At 31.2% G+C, this 17,309-nt stretch overlaps 2 protein-coding genes across 3 annotated transcripts in view; one reads left to right on the forward strand and one right to left on the reverse strand.

Moving 5' to 3' along the window:
• Window positions 1-2,344: 2,344 nt before the first annotated feature.
• On the forward strand, window positions 2,345-3,160 carry LOC111701253 (vegetative cell wall protein gp1-like). The gene has a single exon (XM_023472448.1). It carries the CDS (start codon window positions 2,345-2,347, stop codon window positions 3,158-3,160), a length of 816 nt encoding a protein of 271 aa, XP_023328216.1.
• A 9,361-nt stretch (window positions 3,161-12,521) lies between these two features.
• The window catches only part of LOC111701241 (uncharacterized), a 34,747-nt gene continuing 29,959 nt past the window's right edge, over window positions 12,522-17,309 (reverse strand). The window contains exons 34-40 of one of the 2 annotated variants that reach the window (XM_023472432.1): window positions 16,973-17,245; window positions 16,658-16,870; window positions 16,521-16,593; window positions 16,339-16,451; window positions 14,753-14,917; window positions 13,069-14,680; window positions 12,522-12,797 (exon numbers count right to left, since the gene is read on the reverse strand). In XM_023472432.1, the coding sequence (XP_023328200.1) occupies window positions 14,529-14,680; window positions 14,753-14,917; window positions 16,339-16,451; window positions 16,521-16,593; window positions 16,658-16,870; window positions 16,973-17,245 (989 nt within the window). In that variant the 3' untranslated portion in view covers window positions 12,522-12,797; window positions 13,069-14,528. Of the gene's footprint in view, window positions 12,825-13,068; window positions 14,681-14,752; window positions 14,918-16,338; window positions 16,452-16,520; window positions 16,594-16,657; window positions 16,871-16,972; window positions 17,246-17,309 lie in introns of both variants that reach the window. The other variant, XM_023472433.1, reaches the window with a different exon arrangement.

The raw sequence follows: 17,309 nt of genomic DNA on the forward strand, positions 1-17,309 counted from the left end.
ATAGGTTACTCTGTTACTTGAGTGGGAAAAGTCCCACTCTTTCTTCACATTTCACTACAATTCCTGCTTTAAAGGGAGTGTTCGCGAAAATTTAAAGGGGGTATAGGCTTAATGCGATAAAAAAGCGCTTTTGATCGCTACTAATCTTACTTCTATCTGTTGCGTCAATAAGGAGAAAATTGTTAAAGACGTCTCACACCGAATAACTTAGCGGCCATGCAAATTGAGAAAATTGCAACATACGACTTAGACCGTAAAAAATCAATTTAATTTCAAACAAATCATTTAGATATTACAACCTATAGTCATCGATTAACTTTCGCCACATTTGTATATAGTTTATATTTTATAATATTTTATTTTTTTTAGAAAACTTTTTCAACGGATTTCGAAAATTGTGAGTGGTGTGCGGCATTCTAAGATAGTTGCGCAAGCGACAAGAGAAATAAACAAATAAATTAAAAAATATTATAAAAACTTAAAACTTAAAACTTAAAAACACACAATTCCCGGAAAGTCTCAACCCAAACACTAAAAACAGTGCCTGCGGGGATGGGATCGCCCAGGGTGGGTATCTGTGCAGAGGGTACAACTTTAAGTAAGTGGACGCACTTAGCTGTTGCTGATACGACCGCTCTCATACCTTTGTCTGAAAGATGGACACAGTCTGTAAATAGCATACTTATCATACCCCTGGAGACCCAGTCATCACGATGACTGAAATCCTCAGGGGTCAACACGATAGCTTCTTTAAGAGAAGCTAAATGCGAAAAATAAGTACCTAACCTTACAACCTCGGTGTTGAAGAGGTTAAAATCGAAATTGGCAAAAAAATGTCCAGACTGTGTTCAGCATGCATTAGGGTATCCAGGAAAAGGCGGTATAAAAATCACTTTTGCACCAGTCTGTTTAACACAACTCAAAATGTTCTCAGCAAAAACCCCAAAATTGTCAAAATACTCAGGGTCATACGAAGCTACCTGCTCCCGATGCGCTGAAACCAGCTGGTTTCCAGGAAGGTTCATGCTTCTTGAACTTAGGGGTTAACATCCCGTGAAGAAGGCTATTGAAAAAAAACTAATGATGGATTAAGGACTTGTTCAGAGAAATGAAAAACCAAGAAAACAAAAACGAATTATTCAAAATTGTTCAAACGGTCTTGAAAAAAAAATGTTTAATATGAACTGATTTGAGACTTGAGTTGGGATAAATAAGTAAAGTTAAAAAGTGCATAAAAAATAATAAAATTGAAACTGTTGGTATGTGACAGTTAGTTATCAAATTTATGATTTAGCTCATAATTTGAACATGATTTCAGATCAATCTGAGTTTAATCTTAAAGGATGAATTCTGGAGGTTAAAAAATTTCTTTTCCTCTTTTAATTCTCAAATTAAGTAAAAAAAATGTTTAAAAATAGAAATTATTGATTTAAAATAAAGGAAAGTTCTGATAATAAAATTTTGCGATGAGTTTAAGAATTAAGACCTCTGAAATTGTATTTAGATTTAAGTCTTGGGAATAAACTTGATTTTTATAAATTATAAGGTGTTAGAAGAAATTTTATTTCCCTTGGAAAGTTAAAAGAAAATTGTAAAATTAATTAACCCTATTCCTGCCGGGGGGGGGGGGCAATTTGACCCCCCCCTGTAGTTTTTTTTACATAACTCAAAAAGTATTGGTCTGAGGCTGTTGAAATTTTCTGAATTTTCCTACATACCCAAAGCCCTCCCTTTAGGCCTAAAACCGGGCTTTAATACTAACTGCCTGAGTCCTTAGGCACACTGCCTGAATGACTGCTTTTTCCTGTAACAAACTAAATCTTTGTTTTGACCCACTTCCACTTGTCAGATTTTGATAAAATTTAGCTTTTTGGAAAGCCTTTGACATAAGGAAACGAATTGCATAAGTTTTGCGAAAAAAAATTGCAAATTTTTTGCAAACAACCTGTCAAAAGAAATTTGCACATTTTTAGTTTTTCTTGATTAAAATTCAGGTTATTTAAAATTTTGCAAAATTTTTTGCATATTTAAAATGGCATGGTCAAGGGCTTTTAAAAAATGTATAATTTGTCATTTTTTGGACAAATTTTTTTTTGCAAACATTTTTACTTTATAACTGGATTTTGCGATAAAAATTCATTTTTTGCAAATTTGCAAATTTTTTTGCAGATTCTAAAAGTAGAGCACAAGAGCTTTCCAATGATGTATCATTTGTCATATTTGGAGTGGACATCAAACATGGGATTTAGAGGGGGGGTCAAATTGACCCCCCCCAGCATATCCTGGTTTTAAAGTACCCCAGCAGAGATAGGGTTAAGATTGGAATCCCTGAAACCAGAATTCAATGAGTTCTATTGCTCGTTATTGGAGGATTCAGTGTAGAATTTGTCTTGAGCTGCTTCGAGCTGAGTTCCTGCTTCCGGATTCTCCTGATTTTCCTGCGCCTGATTCTCCTGATTCTCCTGCTCCTTATTCTCCTGATTTCCTTGCTCCTGGTTCTCCTGATTCTTCTGCTCCTGATTCTCCTGTTTCTCTTGATTCTCCTCCTGATTTTCGTGATTGTCCTGATTCTACTGCTTCTCATTCTTCCGATTCTCCTGGTTCTCCTGCTCCTGATTCTCCCGATTCTCCTGCTCCTGATTCTTCTGATTTTCCTGCCCCTGATTCTGTTGACTCTCCTGATTCTCCTGATTCTCCTGCTCCTGATTCTCCAGATTCTCCAGCTCCTGGTTCTCCAGATTCTCCGGCTCCTGGTTCTCCTGATTCTTCTGCTCCTGTTTCTTCTGATTCTTCTACTCCTCATTATCCTGCTCCTTCTGATTCTCTTGATTCTCCTGATTCTCCTGGTTCTCCTGCTCTTGATTCTCTTGGTTCTCCTGCTCCAGATAATCCTGACTCTCCTGATTCTGATTCTCTCGATTTTCCTGCTCCTTATTTTTCTGATTACCCTGACTCTCCTGATTCTCCTTCTCCTGACTTTTTTGATTCTCCTCCTCCTGGTTCTCCTGATTCTCCTGATTTTCCTGCTCCTGATTCTCCTTATTTTAATTCTCCTGCTTCTGGTTCTTTTGGTTCTCCTGATTCTCCTGATGGTAGAGGACTTTGCACAATTGCTGTCACATATCACAGTTTGCATTTGGTCCATCAGGTTAGTTTTTGAGGTTGTAAAAATTGGTTTATTATTTCCTTGCAAACAGAACTTGTCATTGGTTGAAGTTTAATATAAAAGTCGACTAAATGTCAAGAACATGTTTTCAAAGTTGACTAAATGTCAAGAATATGCTTCAAAAGTCGAATAATTGTCAAAAATATGTTTTATAAGTTGACTTAATGTCAAGAATGTGTTTTATCAGTAAACTAAATATCAAGAATGTGTTTTATAAGTAAACTAAAAGTCAAGACTATGTATTATTTGTTAACTAAATGTTAAGAATCTGTTTTATTACTAAACTAAATGTTAAGAATATGTTTTATTACTAATCTAAATGTCAAACATAAGTTTTATAAGATGACTTAATGTCAAAAATCTGTTTCATTAGTAAAAAAAATGTCAAGAATATGTTTTATTAGTAAACTAAATGGCAAGAATATGTTTTATTTGTAAACTAAATCTCTAATCTAAAATGATTTTAAATGAAGATTGAAGCCTCATCGTTATCAAGTTCTTGGAAAAAATTAATAAAAATAAATTGATTAAAGCTATTTACTGGGAGGCAAACAGATAACTAGAAGTGGTTGAGTCCAATTAATTCCAACTTTGTAACTAGGGATGTTAAAGTTTTCATTTTTTTTAAACAATCATTTCGTTCTGAAAGCGACGACAAAAAAACAAAATGAAATGAACATTTTTAAAAACGAGTTTTTTTTAAAAGTTTGTTTCTTTAAAATGGTCGTTTTCGGAAGGATCGTGTTTAAGAAGATCGTTTTGCAAAATGATAGTTTTTATAAAGTTCGTCATTTCATAAACATAACATTTGTTAATGATGTTACTTTGTTAACAATAGTTAGCGACAACCCTTCATTAAGGATCATTAATGAAGAGAGGAGGAGAAGAAACCGCCCTGAAGGGCATCGGTAGTTGGTACTTATTATTGAGCACTTTTAAAAAAAATATCCAGAAATTTAAGCTCCCCCACAACTTTTTACCTTCATATAAGAAGACATTTGATAGAGTTGCATGTCATTTTTTTCAATAACGATGGTTTCTTCAAAAAGGATAGTTTTTTTAAAACAATCGTATAGAAACAATTGATTTCAATAACAATCGTTATTTGTTTTCTAAAAGTTCAAAACGAGGGATCATTTTCAAAACAATTGTAAGGCTTTTTTTATAAAAGGAATAGCCAGGTTTTGTATTTAAAAGAATTGTAAGGTTTTTCTAATACAGGGATTATCAGGTTTTGTTCTTCAAGGGATAGCCAGGTTTTATTTTAAAGGGTTTGTTATGATTTTTATTAAAGGGATAGCCAGGTTTTGTTGATACAGGGATTGTCAGAATTTGTTATTAATTGTATTGTAAGGGTGTGTTATTAAAGGGTTTGTAAGGTTTTGTATTTAAATGAATTGTAAGGTTTTGTATTTTAAAGAATTGTAAGGTTTTGTTATTAAAATTTAGGTTTGTTGTTAAAGGGTTTGTTTGTTTCCATAAACAATCAGTACACCAACTGTGATCGGAATTCTAATCAAATATTGAAATCTCTGTAACTAAAATTTAACCCTATCTCTGCTGGGGTACTTGAAAATCCACTGTTTGATGTCCAAATATGACAAATGATACATCATTGGAAAGCTCTTGTGCAATTCGTTTCCATATGTCAAAGGGTTTCCAAAAAGCTAAATTTTATCAAAATCTGACAAATGGAAGTGGGTCAAAACAAAGATTTAGTTTGTTACAGGAAAAAGCAGTCATTCAGGCAGTGTGCCTAATGACTCAGGCAGTTAGTATTAAAGCCCGGTTTTTGGCCTAAGGGGAGGGCTTTGGGTATGAAGGAAAGATAGAAAATTTCAACAGCCTCAAACCAATACTTTTTGAGTTTTGTAAAAAAAAACTACAGGGGGGGGGGGGTCAAATTGACCCCCCCCCCCTCCCAGCAGGAATTGGGTTAACTGGAAAATTAGCTTTAGCCATGATCATCCGGATATATGGAACTTTTCATCTGAGGAGGCTTTAACCTGCATTTTAATCTCTCTAGGGGAGCAAGATTAACAATTTGTTAACAATTTAAATTTTTATTTTTTTCCCTAGATTTTTTACAAAACAAATGAACAATAATCTTTTAATTACAATAATAAAGTAAAATAAAAAAATAAATAAAAAAAGTAAGATTAATAATAGTTTTATTTTACTTTGATTAGAAAAAGAAAAGTAAAGGAAGAAACCCCTTACACTTGTACATTAGGGTTTGCCATAGAATCACATCAATTTCCAAATCAAATTCTTGATGTGAGATCAATTATATTTCTTTTAAATTTTAAGTAAAACAAAAGTTTAAGATGAAAAGATTTATTCTATACAAAACAAGACTTCAAGGTATGTTTTAAAACGATATTGAAAGTAGAGAATTAAATTTAGCCAAATTTTCTGAACGTATCATCCTTTGTGGGTAACCCTGTAAATACACATATTATTCATTTTTGTGGTTGGCTTTACTGAAATTTGTCTATCAGATACTGTAGAACATCTTTGTCAAATGCCACAAGAGCAATTGTTAAAGAGTATTGAAACAGCCTTCGTAAACCAAACATAAGATAAGATGATGTGTAAATATTCAGATAGTTATGAGCAGCTATAACTAGACCTATGAGACCTCCTACTATTACAATACTGCTTGATCTCAGATACAGAAGCTTTATAATCTTTATAATGTAGTTTAAATTGTTTTCCCTTTGGTCATGTTGAACTGTCATGTTTGGCAAGTTTTTGGCAAGAACAATTTTTACTTTTTCAGATGGTTTTTCTCCATAGGTTTTTACTATTGGAGTAAACTGCAATGAATGTCTTCTTTTCTGATTGTCCCCAGATCGAAATATTTCTGGGAGAGATTCAGACCGTCGTAGATTTCTTTCTGGTCTTATAGGTTTAAGAATTCCTAAAGCACAGGTTTTCACAGCAGTAATAGCTGGCAGTGCAGTGGTTATATTGTCTCCAGTTCCAGATGTTATTTCATCTACGCCAACATTTCCAGTAGATGAATGATTAATGGATCCTTCTGCAGCAGCTAAACCTTGCACTGCTAAAGGAAGAGAAGTAGCCGCAGAAGCAAGAACAGCATCAGTATCAAATGGTGCAGAAGTTTCACAAGAGATACTTGAAGCTATGTTCCTAGAACTAGCCACATTTTGATTCATTGATGGGACCAGAACAACATCAGTGGAAGATGCAGTAGCTGTTAGTTGTGCATTAGCCAGAGGGACAGTCTTCTTTTTCTTAATCAGAACAAACATAAATCTAACCACCTCCAAAACAAAGGCTCCTAGAAGTAACAATTCAACTATTGGTATAGGGTGGCAAATATGTTTTTTTCCATTACTCTCTTTTTTTCCATCCTCGAGACTGGTAATGTTTACCTCAGCAGATGGTCTCTTGAGACCTAACTCACTGTACAAGTTTATGATGATGTTGTGATCTGGTAGATCATCAGTATTATAGCAGGATATCCAGGTGAATGTAAGATCAAAGCAACAGACAATGATCATGCTGACTATAGATATCAAAAGTCCATGGGTTGGGTTTATGTTATGGAATAATACAGGATTTGTATACAGTAGCAGTCTTCCAGCAGATAGAGCTAAGCCAGTAACGCATTCCATCACTCCAGTTACTCTCATCGATAGAAAAGTTAAGGCCAGGAATGGGTAGTAGTCAACAAACAATTGTAGGTCAGTATGGAAGAAGCAGGTCACAAAGGTCATGAAGAAGTTTCTTGTAGTTCCGAGGAGCATGGTTATCACCAGCAGTATCAGAATCCTGTTTAACAAGTTTTTCTGCACAATGGGCCTCGTACTTAAAAAATCGAGAATGAAAAGTGAGGCAATAACAGTCAAAGTGAAGCCTAAGAACTCTACCACGAAGGTGTACTTGTTTGGCAGCCCAGGAACCATTACAATGAGGCTCAAATATCCGGTAAAGCAGAATAGCTTAATCACATTGGTAAACATAATTTTATTAAAATTCTGTCCACCTGGTTGTATGATGGTTAGATTAAGAGTGACCTAACAGATTCTTGTTAAGAGAACTGTATCCTCCATCTATATAAAATATCTAAACATATATATTAGATTTTTATTTTTAACAAAATTTAATTAAAATAAACAGAAGTAAATTTATTCTCTTGTGCGCTGTTGAACCTTCTTTTAAGATGATCATTCATTTGTTGTCTTTTCCTCTCTTGTAGATCTATGCATTCTAAATCCTTGTAGACATGGGAAAAATGCTGTCCTGATGATACAATTTTGGGTGAAGTTTTTGCCATGCAGTTTTGCAATTGGATTTTAAGTACACCAAAGCAGTGCTGGAAACTTTCCAATTTTTTCAAGCAATTAGTTAATGTTTATTTCCAACCGTAAAAAAGCCCTAAGTTTTAAAGGTGAGAACGGATTGTATGTTTTGATAATGGTATTTTCCGTTTTTTAAAAAAGTTCCTATTTGCTAACGATCTCAATTTAAGAAGATATTTTAACAAATGTTTACAGTGCCAGCTTTTGATGCTTGTTTTTTCAACTATTTAAAATTGTTTGTCAAATCATTAATGGGCAAGTTTCATGCAATTTTAAGCAGAAAAAAAGAACAAAATTCACAGTATTTTAAAAACACATCAGGTTCCGTATTTATAGTTTTTGTTTTCAACCATTAAGTTTTTATCAAAAACTACTTATCCCTTTTATAAATGATTTTAAAATTAACGGTTTTCAGTGTTCTTTAATAAACTCTTCCTCTAATTAATAAAACCTCTGTTTTGTTAACTGAACTTCACCCAGCCCTACCCATAACTTTAGTCTGCTCCTAATGCTATTCCTGCAATGTAATGTTAATTCCTGCTAACCTGTCATTAGATTTGGCATTAAGAATAGATTTGTACCAAAATTGCATTGCTTTGTTGTACTTGGACTTTTTATAAAAAAAAATACTTTTATTTTTAAATTGTGTTTTTAAAATCATTTCTTATATGTCATTAGATTTGGCATTAAGAATAGATGTGTACCAAAATTGCATTGCTTTGTTGTACTTGGACTTTTTATAAAAAATACTTTTATTTTTAAATTGTGTTTTAAAACCATTTCTTATATGTCATTAGATTTGGCATTAAGAATAAATTTGTACCAAAATTGCATTGCTTTGTTGTACTTGGACTTTTTATAAAAAAATACTTTTATTTTGAAATTGTGTTTTAAAATCATTTCTTATATGTCATTAGATTTGGCATTAAGAATAGATTTGTACCAAAATTGCATTGCTTTGTTGTACTTGGACTTTTTATAAAAAAATACTTTTATTTTTAAATTGTGTATTAAAATCATTTCTTATATGTCATTAGATTTGGCATTAAGAATAGATTTGTACCAAAATTGCATTGCTTTGTTGTAATTGGACTTTTTATAAAAAAATACTTTTATCTTTAAATTGTGTATTAAAATCATTTCTTATAGTTGTTTTATGAGATTATGTCATGATGAGTTCATTTGGTCTCCAAAAACAAATCAGAAGCAAATAGTATTCATCTTAACATTGAGAAGAACACTTTCATACTTTTGATTATGTAATCACATTAATTTTTGTTATGAAAAATATGAGAACAAATAGTATTCATCTTAACATTGAGAAGAACACTTTCATACTTTTGATTATGTAATCACATTAATTTTTGTTATGAAAAATATGAGAACAAATAGTATTTCTGCGACTAATCTGAATATTTTTCATTGAAGATATTGTTTTGTAATCTCTTTAATTTGTTGCTTGTGTTTGATAAGATATAACTTTGCATAAATTCCATGCTCAAATGTAAACAAATAAGATGAAATAATTTTCTATATATGTCTTCTTGTGATGTTAATCATATTATATATTATATTTAAATCAATCATACAGATAACTGAAAATATGTGAGTCTAATTGTTTCCATTTTTATCAGACGTCAGACTGTAACAATTGAACTTATGCCTTAATCTGTTTATTTTTAAAGGAATAAATAGCTCTCAGAGACAACTATGAAGATTAAAGATTATGCATAGAAGCCTAGATGACTTACTAACCCACTTACATTTTTGCAGCCCTGGACATGAACATCACAAGTATTTGTTTTTAAATTAATTTGTAAAAATTTAAATTGCTTATTCCTCGTTAGTTCTTTTCCCAATCATTCCATCCACGCTCTGTTCTTGGTGTTCTTAGTTGAGAACGGTTTCATCCCGTTCCGTTAAGTTCTTGGTGTTCATTTTGCTTCATTTGGTTTTGAAAAAAAATCCTAAATTTTCGTGCAATAGAAAATGCAAAAGTTTCACGAAAAAATGAAAAAAAAAATCTGAAAAGATGCAAAACTTTTGTGAAAAAATGCGAAAATTTCAAAAAAAAAAAATAATTCAAAAATTTCACGCAAAAAAATAATGAGAAAATGTGCAAAAAGAACGAATTTTTTTAAAATAAAGCAAAATTTGAGTTGCGAAAATTCATCAAAAAAGATAAAAATTTGAGAATACAAGACTCATTTGCAAATAGGGATTTAACCGCAAGCCCAATTTATGGATTCAAGAACGGCTAGGAGACATAAGACATTTCGCGAAATTTTTGCATTTCATGAAAATATTGCTGCATTTTGCATTTTGCGAGAACGTAAGAAATTTCGCAAAAAAGTTTGGGATATGCATTTTTTGCGAAACATTTAGTTTGCTGGAAACCCTAGTTACGAGTGGTTGTACTGGTTTGCCACTGCAGATAGCCTGACTTGAGCTTGCTTGGAGCCCGTTGGTAGCTGTCCTGCTGTGACGTTACATAGCCGGTACTGGGCCAATAGGTTTCCTGCAGAGCTTGCCTGGCTATCCCTTTTATTAACAAATTCTGACAATTTCTTTAATACCAAATAAATAAAATCCCTTTAATAACAAATCCTTACAATCCCTTTAATAACAAATTCAGAAAATCCCTTTAATAACAAATTCACACAATCCCTTTATTAACAAATCCTTACAATCCCTTTAATAACAAAACAGACAATCACTTTAATAAAAAACTTGTCAATCCCTTTAAGAACAAAACTTGAAACTCCTTTAATAGCAAATGTATGATCAGCCTTCGTAAGAAAATAAATGCCTTGTTAAAACATTCTTAAAGATAAAATCTACCATAAGGAGTTCTTATTAAAAATATTTTTAATATTTCTCCTTATCTAAAAGTTAATCCTTTAAACCTCTTTACTTCAGAAACATGAAAGCTTTTAATATACAACTGTTGTTGATTTAAATCACTAAAACAGGGAAATAAGTGATGTTCGATACATTCTAACAATTAACAAGTTTTATAACGTTTTAAAGTAGTTCATTTTTATTTATAAAACTCTTAATAGAGTAACTTGCTGGAAAAAATAATATAAAAGTTCTTAGTTCTATAGCAGCCGCTTCAATTATTTTGTTCAATCTGTGTAATTCACGTAACTTTAAACATCTTGAGACATTAGAACCCGAAAGTTTTTTTTCGAGAATGATAAAGAATGATAAAGATAAAAAATGAAAATGTTGTACACTTTTCACGCTGTTATATATATTTATATATTTGACAGCAATTTTTCGGTGTCCATTCTAACAAAAGTTGTATTCTAATCAAATCACAGAAAATGAAGAAAAAAAATTTAGCTTGTACACCAGCCTGTACACCAGCCTGTACACCAGAATGATTTCCCTCGGATTGGAGGTATTGCAACATTCATGCGTCATCCATTCCATCCTACTCAAAGACTGTTTCAGGGGGGGGGGTGGTAGTCCATTACCACCCCCCACCATAAGTGAAAGTAGGAGGTGGCCCCCTGGATTTTTACAAAGTCATTTCCCATTTAAACTATAATTTTTATCAATTTATGTATATAAATAATAAAGTTTTTTGAAAGTGACAACATTGTAAAAATAAACATATATATATCAATGAACAGGTCATCTATTGTGAATGACAGGTTGGTCAACCTGGGAAGAATGGCGAGTGCACCCAAAGAGACTGGTCTTGATCATTGAAATCAGTTTTAAATGCCTTTATTTCAATCAGCCCAGGAAAATAAAATTATTGTAGATTAGAATAAAGGAGGATATTTAGAAAAAAATTGTATTTTGGACAAAAATTCTTTCATTTATTTCTTTTATGTTTATTTTTAACTCTAAAAATCTCTAAAAATAAACTTTGAAACTACTACAAGAAAAATGTATAATGTTAATGTATAAAATTCAATCAATAATATTTTTTTATATCGATTTTTAGATAAATAAATGGATTATTAAGACATTTGACTATCCTATACTATAAAGAAACTGTAATTTTTGTAGGGTTAGAGCGGCAAATAAAACTTTTTAGCAATAGAGGGGTGGGGGGAAATTTCTTTTTATAAGATTACTGGGGGGGGGGGGGGGAAATTTTTTAAGGGGGGGGAATATATAAAATATTTTTTTACCCCCCCCCCCTATCTAAAATCCGGAAACTTACGTAGCACTTATTATATACATACATAGCACAAAGCTTATTTTATTTCAAAATTGTAATTTCTTTAAATTTGCTTTAACCATATATCTTCAATGTTTCTAACAACTAAATCGCTTATAACAATAATTTTAATTTTTTTATTTTTCTTTAAATTAAGTTAAAAGCAAACTTTTTGATTAGACAATATGAAATATCACAAATGTTTGTAGAGACATTAAAAGAAAGCAATGAATTATGAAGCTCATCTCAAGAATTTAGATACATCTGGTTAATAACTCAACAATTTAAAAAAAAATTTTCTATTAAAAGAATATTTTTAAGTTCAAATTTATGCTTCTATTTATTTATTAATCATAATTTTACCAAATTGTAAACCTTAAAAATTTATTATTTTGTCATTTTTTCGACTTTGAGATGATAAGTTCTCAAATAAGAATAATAGAAGAATAAGATTTGGAGCAATAACTTTCCTAAGTTTCTAACCTAAAATAAAAAGCACTGTTTCTCTTAGAAGAAAAAGTTTTAACTTACTTTGAAAAAAGAGAGTATTAGTAAATCGACGATGAAAAGAACTTAGAACGAAACGATCTTTTTCAAAAACAGTTGTTTAGTGAAGTTTGTCATTTTGTTAACTACTGTTAACAATGACCTTTGTTAACAATAATTAATGACTATTCATATATATATATATATATATATATATATTATTTTTCGGGCAGCTGTGGATTATTAATTATTTATGGTCTTTATATGTAACACTAGTGAATTTTATGAATAAAGAAATTGTTTATTCAACATTGTTTAAATAAAATACTGACTTATATCATTAATGTGAATGCCGCTGTAAGATGTTTAAAAATGTATTAAAAGGTATAATTTTACAAAAAATAGGTCACTAAATGTTGTGCATATACAGCTTAAATAGAAAACTGACATTACAACATACAATTAAAATATAAATGGTAGGATTCTTCTTGTTTTAACCAATTGTTCATTTGTAGGATTAGATGGTGCTTACTGCTCTCTACTAGCAGAACCGCTATCATCCATCTTTTACTGCCCAACGCCTGTTATTCCTGGAACTCTGACATAGGTTGTCTTAGCTCAGGAAACTCCAGAACTAGATGATTTTTTTATCAAATCTTATCTAGATCAAAGATTTTAGAATTTAAAGTTATAAACTTTAATTTTGTATATCATTTATTTCAAATTTTTTTTCATATTTTATAATAGAAAAGAATTTTACACTAATCATTTCTAATTAATTTTTTGTTTAACTTAAAAATATTTTAAAAGTTTTGAGTATTAAAATGTTAAACTAGATTTTGAAGAAAAAAAATAGATAATTATTATTGTTTATTTTTAGATTGCATATAATTGATACTTTTCACCTGTACTTGTCTCTTAGGTTCTTCGTTTTAAGGAGATTTTTTTTTAAATCCTGAACTAAAGCTTCCTAAATAGCTTCGATTAATTTTTGCAATAGAATCAAGTAAAGTTACATACAGTTTGAATAAAACTCATTATACCAAAAAAAATTGGAGAATAAATGTTTACTAAGACATTAATTACCCAGTTTTATAGATATCTTATTTTCTTTCCAAACTTAAAATCTTGATACAAATGTTGAGGATGGATTCATGATTTGGATACAGGTTGGATTTGATTGCTGATTCAATCTGGATACAAATGTTAAGGATGGATACCCATGTTAGGGTTTGATTCAAATGAGCAAAAGTTATAATCTTGGATAAGAATATTGAGGATGGATTGTTGATCTAATCTTGATACTAATGTTAAGAAGTATTGATACAAATGTTAGGGTTTGATTCAAATGAGCAAATGTTATAATCATGGAGCCTATAAAATTGTCATTTTTAGATCTACAAGTCTAAGATTGGGCTTGTTCAATAGGAAATTATATGTAGTTTTAAAAAATTTTCTCAACCTGGAAATTCGATTACAAACGATTCCCTGTTTTTTTAGACACCCTGTAGATATATTATACCAAAGAACATTTGAGAACATAATGTTCCTTTATCCAAATATATACTTACCATGGTTATATTATAGTTATTTATCATATGTATTGTGTTTAATACATCCATTTATTAAGAATAATCTGATTTACATTTCGCATCAGGCATATTTTCTTTGTATTATTATTTTCTTTCGGTTATGATTCATAAAAGAAAGAAAATGAAAATTCTCTCAGAATCAGAGAATGAGCAGAAATTTATATAATGTATCTCAAACCTACTAATTGATTAAATTTGCACTGTTGTAAACCTGAAACTGTATGTACTTACTTCGGCAATGATTCCATTGTACAACACTTTTATAGATATGATCCATAATAAGACACAAAAATTAGTGAGAAATTAGTGCATAAGTAAAAATAGAAGATAATCATGATGATGCAGATATACAAAGTAATTACTCTCTACCAAACCAATCTATTTGTGTTAGTGTACTGCACATCACTGCAGTATAAATCAAAGCTTAGATTGTTCAGCAGAATTGTGGAACTTAGGTATTATAGACTTACCATGGTGAATTACTATAATCTTATACAAAATGTTACTGAGCCGTTTGATTTTTAGATTTTGGATATACATACTAAACCTGGTCCACTTTTCTTTTTTTTAAGTTCAATAATTAGTTAAACTATTTTCTTTCTATTAATATTTTCTTTCAAATATGATTCATATAAGAAAGAAAATAATAACAGTTCTTTTGCTATACTTTTAAAAGTAATCTTTTGTTTTGCAACATCATAAAACTTATCATACAAAATTTTAAAAATTTATTTGATTATTATTTTTTGTCATGATCCAAATGAGTATGAATCTTACCTGATGTCTGTTCTAACTTGTGAGTGAATATTAAAAATCTTAGACCTTTCAAAAGTTATTGTTAAGCAGCACTTACCAATACAGCTAGACAATTGCTGAGGAAACCAAACTACGGAATTGTTGAAAGCCAAGCATTCCAACGTTTGATCTTAATACATTACACATGAAGATGTTTTAATTTCTTAAAAAATTAAGTGGAAATATGGGTAATAAAATTTGCCTGTATATACAGTAGAGTCCCAACCCAAAGGATCTGGCAAGCCTTCAATGTATCCACCTTTAGTACATTTGTAAGTGACTGTATCCCCCACCTCTTTCCTTCTTCCAGGCCAAATTATCTCCATTCCAGGCAGAGGACTAGGTGGAGTCATTTGACAAGACATTGCTAAAATAGTCAAACCTTTAGATACGGCAGATTATGCAATATGCATTCTTATATAAAATTTAGTATCAATCAAAATTTTTTTTTATTTTTGCCGGAATGGCAAAAAAGATTATATTGGATTGTTGGGTAAAATTGGGAGGAACAAAGGAGATAGGAGGAATGATGTAGATGAAGTTGATATGTATGAAGGTGGGGGTGGTAGCTGTTGTATCCAATCTATCTATAACCATTCATCTAACTTTCTCTCTCTTCTCTGCTATCTGGTTGTTTAATGAGCACTATGATTTATTGTTTATAATCCACGATCACAGGTAGAATAAACTCGCTTTAAAGTAAGCCAATTGCGAGAGGCTTAGTGGGATTTCTTAGCAACACTACATGGTGGTGTGTGTTCTTTTTACTGGTCGGGCTTGTACTACTTAAAATCCTGGTTCAATTTCAGGGTAAAAATAGCAAATAACAATTTACAAGATAAACAAACATAAATATAGATTGAATGATAAATTGATAAATTGATACATCATTAAATTAATAATTCTTGTTTTGGGATATAACCACCCCTAAACCACAGGTAGAGAAAAGATAGAAATCCAAGCACTAGATACAACTGGTGTATATAAAGGTTTTCTAAAAAGGCATTCATGAAACAATAATACATCATTAAATCATAATACTTTGTTTGCTAGTTGTCATTTGTCATGTAAAAAAGTTGGCAATAATATTAAACATTTCTTTCTGATTTTATAAGTAAATTCCCAAACTGTAAGAATCCCAAATGATAAGAATCCCAAATGAATGTTAACCAATGTTGGGATTGGAAGGATTGGGATTAGGATGAGGACTAGGAAGTCGGAATAGGTTGGACAGGGATAAATTGGGAATAGATAAAATAGGTTGTGAATTGGGATGGATACCAACTAAAGAGGAAGTTGGGATTGGGATTCAATGAATGTGAGGATGATAAAAGGGTTGGTATATCGGGGGTTGGAGTAATTGGGAAGATTGAGTAATGAATAGATGTTCTAGGGGGACCACAGTATTGGAAAGAGAATCAGCAAGATATAGAAGTTCAGAACAGAGATACAGATATAATAAAATACGTGTAAAAGACTATGGAGAATATGTAGTTTAGTTGATACAAATGTTAATAATGGGTGAAGACGACATTTTGGAAGGAATTAGTGGATTACTGTTTAGTTGGGATAAGAGAGAGAAAAGAGTATAAAAATCATCATTAGAATCATTCAATACTCTGAAACATATTATATATTCATTGTCCTATGTCATTATAATTTTGTATAATGCATTGCATTCCCTAAAACTTTGAAACAGAAATTCCAATGAATAAGACAATCCTAAACAGTCTTGTGACTAGGCTAGTTTATTAAGTTATAATTGAATCTTGAACTTTTCTGTAATACCTTTACATCCAGGAGGTTTATCTGTATTACTCCATTGTCCATTAGGCTGGCATTTGTTGTACCAATATGGATATTCTCCAGTTGTAAACATGCCTCCTGCTGGGCATGTATATCTAAATCAAAGTTTATGTTATAGAATTTTACTGTAGTTCAAAATTTTAATTTAAAATTGACAAAATTCCCTGGTTTCATTTATCCCAATAAGAAGCTCTCCACCATCATGAGGAGGAGGAGGATATTGAAGACATCTTAATTCTAGTGAATATCATCTGGTAAGTAAAGATTAGTCAAGTGATCATTTTTCTTTATATATCAATACCTGTACAATTTTCAACTTCTGTTATGTTCCAATTCCCAGAATCATTGCACGAGGCCCAAGTTTCATTACGAACAGTTGAAGGATATCTCCAATTACTATTATTGCATGAATATTGGACAAGAGTAGCAAATGGACCAGATTTTCCAGGAACCTCTATCCAAACCCTTGTTCCCATAGGATCTTCATAGGATGGAGGTAATTTACAATTCTTATCTACAAACAAAATACAGTTTTCTTACAATGAAATATTAATAAACAAAGCACTACATAGCTTAGAAAGATCATTATTTAGATTTCAATAAATCTAGTACTTACGGATACAAGCAAAAACTGATGGCTCAACAGGTTCATTGCTGATATTATTTTTCCACTTCAGATCAGAATCACAGAAGATTGTGAAACCAGAAGGATTCTCAAGATATTTATTTTGGTAATAGGCTGAATAGTTTGAAGGACAAATAAATGAGATTTTCCTCATATAATTGTTCCAGGTGTTAGGTGAACTCTTTTTAATTTCTTCTAGATTATTGATAAGAATCTTTGAAGTAGTTGGCGAGAATGGAATTTCATCTTTAGGGCAATGTATAGCTAAAATAGGCATAGATGATTTCAAAGAACATGATATTTAAACAAGGACCTTTATTAGGAAAAC

Source organism: Eurytemora carolleeae, unplaced genomic scaffold (genome assembly GCF_000591075.1).
Source record: "Eurytemora carolleeae unplaced genomic scaffold, Eaff_2.0 scaffold44, whole genome shotgun sequence".
Taxonomy (NCBI): domain Eukaryota; kingdom Metazoa; phylum Arthropoda; class Copepoda; order Calanoida; family Temoridae; genus Eurytemora; species Eurytemora carolleeae.